Source organism: Canis lupus, chromosome 24, assembly GCF_048164855.1.
Source record: "Canis lupus baileyi chromosome 24, mCanLup2.hap1, whole genome shotgun sequence".
Taxonomy (NCBI): Eukaryota; Metazoa; Chordata; class Mammalia; order Carnivora; family Canidae; genus Canis; species Canis lupus.
This window is the reverse complement of record NC_132861.1, coordinates 41,524,820-41,539,169: the sequence shown is the minus strand read 5'-3', so window position 1 is coordinate 41,539,169 and position 14,350 is coordinate 41,524,820. Positions and strand designations below refer to the sequence as shown.

At 39.5% G+C, this 14,350-nt stretch overlaps 1 protein-coding gene across 20 annotated transcripts in view; it reads right to left on the bottom strand.

Annotated features, from left to right (window-relative positions):
- Nucleotides 1–14,350, bottom strand: part of RHBDD1 (rhomboid domain containing 1) — a 125,101-nt gene that overhangs the window by 93,270 nt on the left and 17,481 nt on the right. For all 20 annotated transcript variants that reach the window (XM_072796460.1, XM_072796462.1, XM_072796466.1 and 17 more), the window contains 2 exons: nucleotides 4,199–4,703; nucleotides 3,048–3,180 (listed from right to left, as the gene is read on the bottom strand). In XM_072796460.1, coding sequence (XP_072652561.1) covers nucleotides 3,048–3,180; nucleotides 4,199–4,631 — 566 coding nt within the window. In that variant the 5' untranslated portion in view covers nucleotides 4,632–4,703. The remainder of the gene's footprint in view (nucleotides 1–3,047; nucleotides 3,181–4,198; nucleotides 4,704–14,350) is intronic.

Sequence of the window (14,350 nt, the reverse complement as noted above, 5' to 3'; positions counted from 1 at the left end):
TGCCATACCGGATGGAAAAGTCACGCAAGAACAAGGGGCAGGGGAGAGACAGAACTGAAGCAAACAAAATTATGTTTGACTTATTTTATTGATTTTAGGAAGAAAAGGAAGTATGATTCATTTCAGGGACACTGCACACTTCCAGTGATTGATCTCATAATAAAAATGCTTAGTTAAGGACTTTATAAAAACACCCTCAGATAGACTACCTCTTTGACTCCTTAAAACTGGCTTAGGAAACAGAGAAAGCAAGTCATATTCCCAATGGACAGAGGAGGAAAATGAGGCTCACTGAGAGAGGCTGCAGGATTCCCCTGAGTTCCCACAGCTAGCCCAGATCTTTCACACAGGACCACTGTCCTCTAGCATGGTCACTGAGTGGCTGTCTCACAGAGGGTCACATTCATTTCTCTGAGCTTCACTTTTGAACTAAATAGCCTTCGGCTCATATGAGAAACTGCAGAGGTCAGAGGTAATCCTTGGCATCAGACCCCCTTTCTTCCATCAACGGGGGTAAGGAGCAAGAGCCCAGACTACAAGGAGGCTACATACTTCCCTGCTGTGCCACCTTAGAGGCAGGGACGAAGCTTCTTCAAACACAGTTACCCACCAAGCAGGGGCCCAGGATTTGCAAGGGAATGAAAAGACCATGCCTGGCGCAGCCATCACTAAAACAAGGTACAAACAAATACTGTGGGAAGCAAAAGCACTAGCGATGAGTGTGAGTACTTCACCCTGCTGGTCAAGTCCAACCCCTTGCAGTGCCTAGTGGCTGGCTGTTTGGAGTGGCTTCCCTCCATAAGAGGCTGTAACTGGGGGAAATTACTAATTCCGTGGCTTTCATAAAACACAGAGGTCCACCAAATGTTTGCTTGGCAGGTTTTTTTTTTTTTTTCTCTCCCCAGAGGGCAGCTCATTAAGTCTGACAATAAAGCGGACTTTGTTCTAAAGATTTACACTGTTTTCCCAGTGCAAATTCTAATTGACAACCACCAGGAGAATAACAATGCCGAGCAAAGAGAGCTCTGGTTTCTTCCATTCTTCCAAGATCCATCTCAAAGAAGCCCTCGCTTCTTAGTTTCCTGGACCAGTGTTTAGCCTGGTCTTTATTTAGACACAGGCAGAAGCAGATGCTTGGGTATCAGAAGTTTATCATTCAAAGTAGTCAAATCTTAAAAATCAAAAAGATTTGTTCTTTCAAACTTCAAACAATAGAAAATTTCATTTAATTCCCAGGCTCAGGATATTGGGTCCCTCCATGCAGAATAAGCATATTACATAAAAATGCAACCATGCCTTTTCCGTGGAAAGGGGGGGGTATCCCTAAAAAAAATAAAGTGCACGATGATTGAGAGTCTTCAGAAATGGTTGCGTGAGAATATTAAAGGCACAGCTATTCAAGTGGACTCATCATGGAATAAAAAGTTCAAGTATCAGAGGGAGTGATTTCAATATGAATGTTGGGTGTTGTAGTCACACACAAGAGTCTCTCGTCTACACAGAGAACCAAGTCACATCAAGCAAGTCAGGGAACTGTGAGTGACAAGGTATAGAGAGGGCTGTTCAGACAGGGGACAGACATTACTGGACCCTTTCTCAAAGAAAACTTTGAAGATTTTGTTAGGCTTTCTTCGTGGAACTGTCACAAGATAACAATACAGTTGCAAATGAGTGGTGTTCAGTGGTCACATCACTGCCTTTTGCAGACCAGCTGCCAATGGCTGCCTATGATGGGAAATTAGCATTAAAGAAGAGACTCTCTAGAGGTTACTGGGCTGACACACAGCCCAAAGAGAAATGCTCAAATAAAGTACAGCACCCAACACAGCCACATGAACCAAAAGCAAAATAAAACTGCTGTCTGGAAAGAAAAACAGCAAAAGACAAAATAGAAAAAACAAACAAAAAAAAAACCACCTTCTTACTTCTTCCTGCATCTTCCTCAATCTCCCCCTTCTCCAAAGAGTATCTAGATCCCTAGAGTAAAAATAAACAAAAAACCATGTGTTTCCAGTAGTATATACAGACTAGGAGAAGTAAAACTGGCAGGAGAGGTAGGAGAATAACACAATTCATCCTCCTGTTTTCTAAACAAAAGCAGAAGAAGGAACCAAAGCTGGAAAGCATGGCACCCCAGGCAGGAGCACCAGACCCAGAGTCAGGAGGTCCAAATCCTTAACTATGCTAGTGTCTACCATGAGCTGTTTTGAAAAGTACATTAACTTCATGACTTTTCTTGTCCTCATCTGAAAAGGAAGGATTCATCTAGATCAGCGGTGGTCACACTGTATTGAGTCCTAGGGTTGCCTCTAAGATGACCACAGCAACATGGTGGGTAAAGCAAAGGGAGTGGGGCCCCATGCATGCTCTCAAACCTAAACGGTTCATGGTTGATCCATTTTACATACTGAGGTTTTGAGTCTTTTTTAAAATTTTTTTAAAGATTTATTTATTTATTCATTCATTCATAAAAGACACACGGAGAGAGGCAGAAACATAGGCAGAAGGAGAAGCAGGCTCCCTGCGGGGAGCCTGATGTGGGACTCATCCCAGGACCCCAGATCACGACCTGAGCAGAGGCAGATGTTCATCCACTGAGCCACCGAGGTGCTGTCAAGTGTTTTGTTTAAAGAGTTCTATTACCAAGACACTTCACAAGTGAGATGGCTTAAAAGCACTAGACCCACATACCTTGTGATTTTTATCTTGATAATTAGTGGTTTCAATGTGCCTCTTTGCATCACTGTTATTAGAATCAATGAATAGATAGTCTCGTTAATATTGATCCTCCAATCTGTGTGTACAATTCTCTTATTCCTAAAGGGTGAGGGAACTGAAGGTAAGGCAAGGTTACCAAAATCACAGGGCTCAGCAGCCGACAGGATTCAAACTCAGAAATGTCTGACATTAAAGCGGGTAAGCCCAGTGCTGTCCTTAAAGAATAAACTTCACTGTAAAAAAACAACTGGTGACCTCATTATTATTGCAATTCTTTCTCCACAGAACATCAGGTTCTTCATTTGTATTCTCTGAGAGTAAACACTTACCCTGGTGAGATGAAATGAATAGCCACAAGTTCTGCCCAACAAGCAAATCTGTTGGGTACAGGAAAGCCCAAAATGTTGGCAAAGCCTCCAGGGCAATAATGGTTGTTAAGAACTTTCAAAGCAAACAAAACTCCTAGAAGAGAAGAAAGAACATACAAATATCAACAATCCAACTGTGCAGATAATCAACATCTACGAAGAAAACTAACTGAAAGTGAAAATGATTGACTGTAATCAACTTCTTGCTTTGAAACACTCTATTCTTTACAAGTCAACCAGGCTTTTGGTAGAAAGACAATGTTCACGGTAATCGTCCTTTGGATGTTTCTTAACACAAGTTCACACTGACTTTCAGTTGCCAGAAAATACATAACACGTAAAATGTGAATAAAATACATGAAACGGTACTAAATGCCACTGAACTGTTCACTTGAGAATTGTTAATTTTCTGCTATGTGGTTTTTAACCCCATAAAAAAAATTAGCAGTAACGTGTATTTTTCAAACCTCTATGGAAAGACACGTTGAGGGCAGGGCATGTTTCCTTTCTTCTCCCACAACTAGCTGCATGAAGATATATCTTAAAGGGAAGGGGGACAGATGGAAGGAGACGTAGAGGGAAGAGTCAAATTTCCTTCTGTTGCAGGACTATTTCCCTCCTCCTCTCACATCTAACTCTTAGAACACTTAATTTTGGCCCTGATGGCAATTTCAGTTCTGTGAGATATGTATAGAATGACTATCATAGTTTCTGAAACATAGTGAGCATGCCATGGTAGTGTGCGGTGCATATATTTTAATGAAGTTATGGAGAGGCTTACTCATCATTTTAGGGCATTCCTTATCACAGATACACACCAGTGGGTCTTTCTACCAGGAAGGAGCCAGTGTGTATTTCTAGAACTAGATCTCCTACAAAGCTACTTTGGAGCAGACCCTGGTGCAAATTGTCCAAGAGTGAATGATGCAGCATTAATGTAGGTCTATGCAAGGTCTATGCCCTTCCTGTGCTCCAATCAACCGTCTCTCCAAAATCCAAGCCCAGCAATCCTGACCCCTCACCAAATGGAGACCCTCGCTTCATAAAATGACGACAGCCACACCTCCCTTACTGTCTTCACCCAGGCTACCTTAAAAATTTGTCTGCCCTACCTGAGAAACCTACAGCACAGTTCCTTCTGAAGCCAGGTTCATCCGTAAATTCTGCAAGAGCAAATTCCAAGAATAGGTACACCACTCCAGTGAGTAGGGAGAAGGTGACGATGATGTAGGCAAACCATCTACTTCCTAGCCTTCTTTCCAGATTTATTCCTTTCCAGAGCATGGATGCCATATTGAAATACAAATGCCAATCATCTGCATGGTGAAGAGGAGAAAGCAGTAAGCGCTGCCAGTCTTTTTGCTGGTAACACTTCTCCACGCTAAGGCAGGACTCATACAGTGGTTTCAGAGGATTCAAGAAGAACCAGACGTTGAGAGCCAAAGTTGCTAGGGTGACAGGTGGAATATTGTTGATTCCAACATGGAAGATTTGAGAGAGAAGCAGAATAAGTCCAGCATTAATTCCCCTTGATCTCCGCTGCATGGTTTATCAACCCAGTGATGGGAAAATGTGGTCAGGCTTTAGGAATCTGGAAAGATGTACCGGCAGTTGAACCTAAAACATAAAATGCACACGAAAATTTATCAATTAAGACTTAATACACCATAAGGCCTACTCATTTAAAGATGAGCTTACATTATACACATATCCCACCTCCCATCTGACAGAAACATTGATTTGCAGTGTCTTCCAGGGTAACATCAGGATGCTGGCTGCCATCCTTCCTCATTTTACGTTCTAAAATAAAAATTTTCTCCCAAATCCCAAATGGATCAGTTAATGGATGGGTATACTTTCACTGACAAATATGCCATGTAAAAAAAAAAAATTGTCTTCTTTAGAAATAAACTTGTAACATCATTAAAAACCTACAAAGATAGTGTGTAAATATTTAATAATGATTTCTATTCAGAACACTGAACAGGATTCTTTACCGTCTTAATTTTTTTTAAAGAAATATTCAATTTTGATATATTCAATAGAGTCTGCCCCAAGTTTTTAAACTTCCACAGGCATGTTTTGAAATGCAAGCATTTAGTATCTTTTACTTCATATTGTCAGTTACCGACTGCTACGATGCTTTATCTTCACAAAAACTTCCACCTTTCGAAGTTACTTGGTATATGCCAAATCCTAGATTGCACAGTCACCGTGTTCAAGGAGCTCATTTCCTACGAAGAAGTAAGCTAACAACTGTCGCACTATGTTCTAAATACAGTGACAGAGGAAGCCCAAATCTAAAGTACACAGGTAAGCCTAGGATGGTGACAGGACTGTGGTCTTACAGAGTAAAATGGAGTTAGCAACGAGAAAGAGAGTCAAGTTCAGCGGTACTTCTCCGTCCCCTGAACCTGGGCTGTCCTTGTGACTTGTTTGGCTGACAGAATATAGACGAGAGGACACTATTTCTGAATGTGGGCCTTGAGATGATCCACAAGTTTCTGCTCTCTCTCAAGACCCTCTCAAGCAACCAAGTGGACAAGTATGGGCTAGCCTACTGGATGAGGAAAGACACAAGCTCCAGTCATCCTAATGGCCCTGGTCACTAGCTAGCTAATGCCTCAGAAGCAAAGCTGTCTAGCTGACCAGCTGCTGACCAAAGACACAGAAGTGAGTCCAGCAGAGCCAAGCCTAATTTGCTGACCCACAGAATAGTGAGCCAAATAAATCACATTTTAGCTTTGCCAAGCATTAGAGTGGTATGTTATGCTGCAATTACTAACTACCATAGAAGGTATTTGATTTGGTGAGGGCCTCGGTTATGCTTATGGGAAGAAGCTAGTGAAGAAAGAGACATAGACTAAAGATGCAAAAGATACACAAAAAGAATTAAGTCCTTGAGAAAAAGTCCTAGGAGAAAGGCCTTGTCCAGTCCATCGTAACAAGAAGGAAGAAGAAAAATATGAGTAGGCATATTTTTAGGGCAGAGGAGGGCCAGGATGCTGGAAAAAGTTCTTATCTAGTGGTTTTTATCTGTGGAGCTTCTTGGGCTCCCAACCAAATATGAGACTTACTCTGATATCCTAAAGATTCTCATTCAGACAGGGCACTAGAAGGTACATGGGCTTTGGGGTAAAGATAGGTATAGTTTTTTAGAAGTTGTGACTTAAGGCAAATTACTTAAACTCTCTGAACTTCACTTTCTTCTCTTTAAATTAGAAATGATAATACCTGCTTCCCAAGATTACTGTAACATGTCTGAAATGAAGCAGATGTTGAATATACAGTCACTACATTTTTTCATTACTCTAAGGTAATCTCACCTATGCAAAAAAGCTTTGCAAATGGTAGCATCCTAATAAGGCTCAAATATACTCCCCCCTCCCATCCTCTTCCCTTATGCATTCTAAGAAATCACCAAGAAAAAATTATACATTAATGTGTGCATGTTTATATGTATATGCCCCTCTTATAGCACAAATCTAGTTTTTTTTTTTTAAATTATTCCTATGGGCTTATTATTATAGTTCTGTCCCAGTCTCATGAACTAGAGAACTTAATAAAATTTCAACTGAGGAGCTCAGAGCTCCTGGGTTATTTTAGAGAAATGGTCTATATTTTTCACACTGACATTCAAATCGATTTTCAAATCTCCAATTATTGTGTCTTTTTTGCAGTATTACCTAAATAAGTTTAGTATCAAACCTCAATACCTATAACAGGAGCAATGGAAAAATACAACCTTGATCATTAAATAATCAGCTTACAAGTAATCACAAAATGAACCCTTCAATCTCAGGATAAATAGTGTCCTATGATGCCAGTGTATGCACAGCACAAAATCAAAACCATTTATGTCTTTGCTTAAGAAAAATCCCTACCCCTTCCACCCAGACTGGAATCAGCAGTGACAAAGAGTATATACTTGAAACTTCCCCAGTTTTATCTCACACTGCACCTAGGCTCATTATGCATTTGCTTGACTTCTGCTCAAGCCCAACGGTTCCTCTCCATGGGCATCCCTTCTCACCACCACCTCCTGCTGGTGAAGGCCTCTGCCTCCCTGGGACACTCTGCTCTCCTGCACCACCTCTCCTCTGCTTTTCACTTTTCCTCTGACCCTACTTGCTTCTGCATGAATTCATGGAATTCCACTCTCCTGCATGGTTTCTAGAATTCTTTTTGTCATTTTGATTCCCAAATTACTATTTTGCAGCCTTGATTTTGCAGTAGGTCTCAGAGGGTATAATCTTATAGGAAGAATACAGCCTGTCTGATCTCTTGGTTTCCAAAAACTGAATTAGCCCTCCTTCTCACAAAATGTCTACTTAGCCATTCCTTAGGTCACTGATTTACTTCATAAATATCAAGTGCCAAACACATGCCAGTCTCCATGCCAGACAGTAGAGGTATAGCAAAGAACAAAACTCTTATAATCTCAGCCCCTAAATAGCCCATTTCTATTTGCTGAAAAATAGAAAAATACTGGCTGTAGAAAATCAAAGGATGAATAGAAAGATGTGGTTCATATTTGCAACAAATGTATATGTAATGGGAAGGCAGATATAACCAAAGCCAAAGTGAGAAGTACAGACCATACATTGGGTTCCATGTTTACAAATAGAGGCCACTCCAGTACCGGTGTGGGGAGAACATTAAGTCTGGGGTTTTAAGTAGCAAAGATAAATGGGCATATTTCATACCATTTCACTTTCCTTCCAAATAAAGCTAACAAGTCAGCCTTCGAAAGTGACGGATGCGGCCTCTAACAAGGTAACAGAAAATGCATGTGGTCTACAGGAAGACCAAATCTGTAACTTGACCATATGGGCCAGGTAGGCATAGTTCAAAGAATACCAAGGAGAAGAGATTACAATAAGTGAGCACTGATGATAAATGAATGTTGTTTTGTCCTGTTCATCAATATATAAAAATTTTCAGACTGCTGAGCCAGAAGAGAGACCACAGAGGCATGATCAGTTACAGCAACTCATCTATAAGCTGGAAACCAGTTCAGTGTGTTTGGTTTGGAAGTGATTTATTTATTCTAACTTGTACCCAGACCATAAAGCAGTTACCACAGCCCAAGGAAGAGCAGGCTAGTCTCTGCCCTCCCTCACCTCATAAACACATCCTTCCCCTCACCTTCAACCTGCCCCAAGCTGAACGTTGGACCATCCCAATTCTGCTCCTTTTCATTTGTTTTTTTTTAAGATTGTATTTATTTATTTGACAGAGAGAGAGCACAAGCAGGGGGAGCAGTAGAGGGAGCAGCAGAGGGAGAAGCACTCTCCCCACTGAGCAGGGAGCCCCATGTGGGGCTCGATCTAGGACTCTGGGATCATGACCTGAGCTGAAGGCAGACGCTCAACCGAATGAGACACCTAGGTGCCCCAATTCTGCTCCTCCTCCATGTTCTACATCTCAGGACACAGAAACTCCCGCTCCCCTGCTGTTCAAGGCAGAGATGCAGGAAACATTTTTGACTGGCCCTTTGTCCTCACAATCCTACTATCCCCACATCCCATCCACCACACTCTGTTAATTCTTCCACAGTTTGTGTAGATCTATTTCTTTCTAGCTCTTGAGCCCTACTCCAGTCTAAGCCACAATCACACCTTGCCTGGATTATAACCAACCCCCTAACTGGATTCTCTGCTTATCCTCTTAAACCTACCTGCCATTTTCCACCAACACCCAGAGCAATCTCTGTAAAACTGAAATCAGATTCACCTGCCGTAAGCCTGCAATGGCTTATCATTACGGTCAGTATAAAGTCCAAACTCTTTACAATAACCACACACTTGTGACAACCACTACCCTGCCCAGCTACTCTGGTCTCGGGCGCAGTCATGGTGTTCCCACCACAAGGCGCTCCCACCCCGGGAGCTCTGTGACTGCAGCGGAAATGGCCAAGGGCAGAATTACCTTATCTGTTTTGTTCACCCCTAATTACCCAGAGCCCAGTACAATGAATGGCATAGAGTCAGCGCTGTATAAGTTATTTGCCCAAGGACTCAAGATTAGTATTTTTTAATATATCCACATTATATAATAAGTAACACGAACTGAAAAGACCATGATCTGTTCATCTTCTAAGTATTTTTCCTACACTTGGAGCGACCTTCCCCATAGCACTATGCGTATTATTCCATTTACATTTTGGTTCCAGAACAGTCTTTATAACATTTATCTCAACTTTACAGAAATAAACCTCTGATCCATGTAAAATGTATTAATAGGTTGTTTTGCCAGAACTATTTGATTAAAAAATGGCATTTTAATTATGTAGTAATACACACTAGTCAGCACTATATCAAAGTTGTGACAGAGAGAAATGGAAGACTTCCTGAAATATTGAAAGGAAAATTAGCCATATTTACTTTTAATGAGAAATTAAAAATTAAACAGATATGTAATAAGAAAAACTAAGTGGCTAGAACAAACAAAAGAAACTGAATTCGTAACTTGGGAAACCAATGAGTCTCAAGGGAGAAAGGGGTTTTATAAAAAGGAGGAAAAAATCTAATTACAGTGATCCTCTGTTCTACTTACAAAGCAGAAAATATTTCATCATTATCATTTACTAGGGTGGTAAATGTCTCAATTTTCAGTTAAAATGTTCTAGAAGAATTCAAAACACAGAACTGCAAGAACAACTACCAGTTACAAATTATATCCCCAATGTGTTCATTTGTTTGCCAGTTGATAGACATTGGGTTGTTTCTGCTTCTTGACTTGAATAATGCTGCTAGGAATATTTATGTATAATTTTTTGGTAGTCACACGTTTTCAGTTCTCTCACATATACACCTCGGAGAATTGCTGGGTCATATGGTAACTCTATGTTTAACTTTTTGAGGAAATGCAAACTGTTTTCCAAATTTCTGCACCATTTTGTATTCCTTCCAGCAGCATTTGAGGATTCCAATGTTTTCATATCCTCAACAAAACTTGTTTTTATCCACCTTTTTCATTTTAGCCATCTGACTGGGTAGGAAATAGTACTTAGACTTCCCTAACAACTAATGACATTGAGCAAATGCCTAAATTTCATTGCTTAAAATGTAATATAAGCATGCATGTTGATAGGTACGCATAACCATACAGAAAAGTTCACGCCCCCTCTCTCCCGGTCCTTCTCTCTCTCCAAGAAACAGTCTAACAAGCTCAGGTCAAAAGAAGTCTTGGAAAGAAAGATGGAACCACAAAGAAATTGTTCTGGTTAGCCTGCCAGGATTTTAGCACTGCTATGCCCCTGGATGTGACGTGTTGAGAGGGAATATGAATGTACTTCACTAGCAGGGGCATGGCTCAGGCCAATTCACTCGACAATAAATATTGTAAAATTGTTTGAAAGAAACCAAGGATTAGTATGCTTTATTGCTTCAAACAAAGCAAAAATGCAATGGCAACAGCAGATTATACTAAACATAAGAGAAGCTTCCTCTGCTTTTTAAATTATAAGAGCTGTATAACAAATTAGCACATCATAAATATGACATTTTTTGGTCAAAATATACACAAAACACAATGCATTTTTTTTGTTTCTCAAGAAATGAAACTTTTCTAGGAATAAACTGGACTGGACCATTTCTTCTCACTCCCTGTCTCAGGCATCCTATCACTCATGCTTTTCTAATCCAAACTCAAGAAATTGTTTTCTCTAGTTCTTAGTTCTTACTATAGGGCCAATAGATGGAAGCATTTTAATCTGGCACAAAAAATTAAAATTCTTTGTTTTTCCAATGAAACTTCTTAGCATACTTTAATTTTTCCTAAAAGGTATAAGCTTCCTTAGGTCCCAAAAGAAAATACGCATTTCCAAAATATTTTTGGAAAAATAAGAAAAAAAGAAAATAGTATATTGTGATATGTTACTGCATTTAGCAAAAAACAAGAATTTATTAACTAAATGTTAGCAAAGTAATTTGTTTCCTCTTTTCAAATACATGAATGCATTTCAAAAAGCCCTACACAGCCTATAGGCAATATATGGCTGTTAAATGCAATACATAGTTGTATGAGTAACACATAAATTATGCTTTTAAAACTTAATATTTAAATATTAACTGTAATAGCAAATGGTATGACTTCACATCACTACACCATGTTCAATTTACCAGAATGCATCATCTACCTGAGCTAATTAGTAAATGGGGAGTCCTGGCAGTACTGGGTGGAATCTTTGTCAGAGTACCATAATTGTTTAATGGCAAGTGGCACATAAATGACAAATTCTTCTGGCCATCTAGATGTGTTAAGTGGCATCATGAACCACAATGTTAAGGTCAAAGAATCAGAGTAGGACTCTGTTTTCTTATTTCATATTAAAGGCAGAGAGATCCAAAGAAATGAAAACACTCAAGTGAATGAAAATTGACTTCATGAATAAAAAATGAAAACAGGAATCGAATTCTATTAAGAAGGTAATGGGATCCAGTCATGAACATTGTGACACTCTCAGTAATTACATCCTATTTATGGAAATATCTACACCTTGGTCTCTTTCAGAAGAAACTGGGAATTGAAAGCACTCTTCCTTTTTGAGGGCTTCTGATAATTCCATTTATTCAATGATTCTCCAACCTCATATGCTTCGCTGTCATTACAACCACATGAGAAACTGTCTTACCTAGCTCTATAAAACCATTAGACTATCACCCAAAAGCCAACTGGCTAAATCGCTTTGATTTTAAGCTACCAGTTTTTTAAAAACTTTAAAAAGAGTTTTTAAGACATGAGATCTCCTCATTCCTCTTTTTCCTCATCTATCATCTCTCCAAATGAAAACAAATACAAGATTTCTCACAGCTTAATAAGGTGATGCCCAACTGTTGTTTATAATAGCCTGACTTGAGTATGAATGTCATTTATGTGGAAGACAGAATCCTTGACCTCTGAAGGGGATGGGATTTAAGACTACTAAAACAACATAAGAATTAACAAAATGCTCCAGATAAGTAAGAAATCATGGATAAGGGCATATATTATATGGTGACAGACCTCACCAAAAGTCAGGCCCTAATTACTAGATACTCTTCCCCCAATCCACTTACTTATACAATGCCTAACTAATTTGCTAAAAATCCAATCTCATCACGTTATCCCCTGCCCTCAATCCATCTTGTTTCTCACATATGATGGCATTCTCTACATCATCATCATAAGACTGAAGAGTATCATAGTTAACAGAGTGGACTCCGAAATCTAATGGCTTGCATTCAAATCCTAACTCAACTGCTTGGAATTGTATGATCTTGGTCAAATTCTCATTTGCTCAAGTTCCCTTGTCTGTAAAATATATACTAAATAAGACTTGCCTCAGAATTGTTGATGAGTTAATATTCATCAACCATGCAGGACAAGGCCTGAAGCATAATAAGCCCTCTACCAGTATTAGCAGATATTAAATTTTTACCCTTGTCATCTAATCAACTACAAGTATTTCAGCCTAGGATTCAAAGTCTTATAATATTTACGTACTTCCCCAATAAGAACTAATATCTAATATATTTATTTACAGTTTTCAAAGTAGTTACATAGAATTTGTTTCATATAGTTCTCAAAATCATTGGAAGACAAACTTGGTTCCATGCTATCCACTAGATCTACCCAGCACTTGCCAAGAAAAATCACCTAATGTCCTGCTACCCATTCTGAAGCACATTCTATAGAGCTATCCTTGTGTACTGCAGCTCAGTGGTGCTTCTGCCCTTGAGACTTTCTAGGGATGTTCAGAGGTCAGCCCTTGGCTTTCTCTGTCCAAGGTGCTTAGTTAGTGGCCACCTCCACCGAGGGACGGTCGGTCACGTGGGGCACTCTCACCGCTAGAGGTCGCCAAAGCGAATTTCACACACATCCCATGGCCTACATTTTAAGTCTGCCCATTCCAAACACAACTGCCTGATTTAGTAGGAATCCTTTCAGCAGTTTTGGTGGGAAACCATGAAACAGAGAAAGAAATTCCGTTTTTCTTACACAGATAAGCCAAGATGGCAATGCTTATAAACTAGACTATGAGGACTCAAATCCAGTCCTTCCTACCAGATGGTACTGCTTATCTGGCTATCTCTGTCTCTCACTACTGCAACACTTACTACCATCTATTCCTGAGAAGCTGTCCCAAAGTCTGCATGTCCACAGCATATAACAAATGCCTTGAATGTCTGCAAGTAGTTAAACAGAAATCTTTGGAAATTCTAGGCTGGGATCTAGAGGCAAGGCAGAAAATAGTTCAAAGTTCTGCTTCATAACCAATATTTTTTAACTTAACTCACTAGATTAGGAACCCTGAAAAACGTCAGCTACGTTTCTTTCACATAAATGCTTCTCGGAGGGTAAACTCAAGTTTGGGAGAACTCTTTGAAAGTACAAAAAGAGAATAAAACAATGTTTTATGTTTAGTTCAATCCCTACTCACATGGTGTAAAATTTTATTAGAACTAGTTTAAGCAGTAATGAGGAAAAGAGTGGTTAAAAGTGTGAAGATTTCAATACTTAACCATTCAGCAAAGGGCTTCCTTTTATGAAAAGATCTCACCAAGAGAGATAAAGCAGAACAATATATTTTAAGTTATATATTGCTTTCAGCGATAATAAGGGTCACTGGAATACAATGTCTATTTAAAAAAAGTTATTACAAGGAGAGAATTACATTTTTAACACTTCAAAAGACATAAAAGGCATCTTAGAATAAAATCCCTAGAAAACAAACCAATATGAAGAAATTCTGGGATTTAAACAGTAAAGTTGCTGAGGGCAAAAGGGTATGCTAGCAAGATTGAGAAAAAATGGGTAAGACTTGCATAGTTCATAAATACACAGAGGGTGTCCATCGGGGGAGATGGTTAATCTTCATGACCATCCCCTCAAATACCCCAAATTAACACACAATCTAATTAAAAAGGACATGTATGCTATGCAAACACAGCTTCAAGGCATCCCCTAGCTACCAGCCCCCAACCCTGTACCCCACTTCCAATCAGATTTCTACCTGAGACCCTTAGATGTAGAAATTCTAGAGCCATCAGAATTCCTGGAGTCATTGCATGCAGATGTTTTAATAAAATTTATTTTGTACACACAAAAACAACTGAGGCAGAACCATGGTGGCAGCTATGAGAAGAGAAGTTTCAATTAAATATGGGAAGGTGACTTCAAATAACACAATAATCTACTCTGAGCCACAGAAATACGTGCCCACGGCAATAAATGAAATCACCAAAAGAAACTGTCAAGTCAGGACCTGATAATCCATT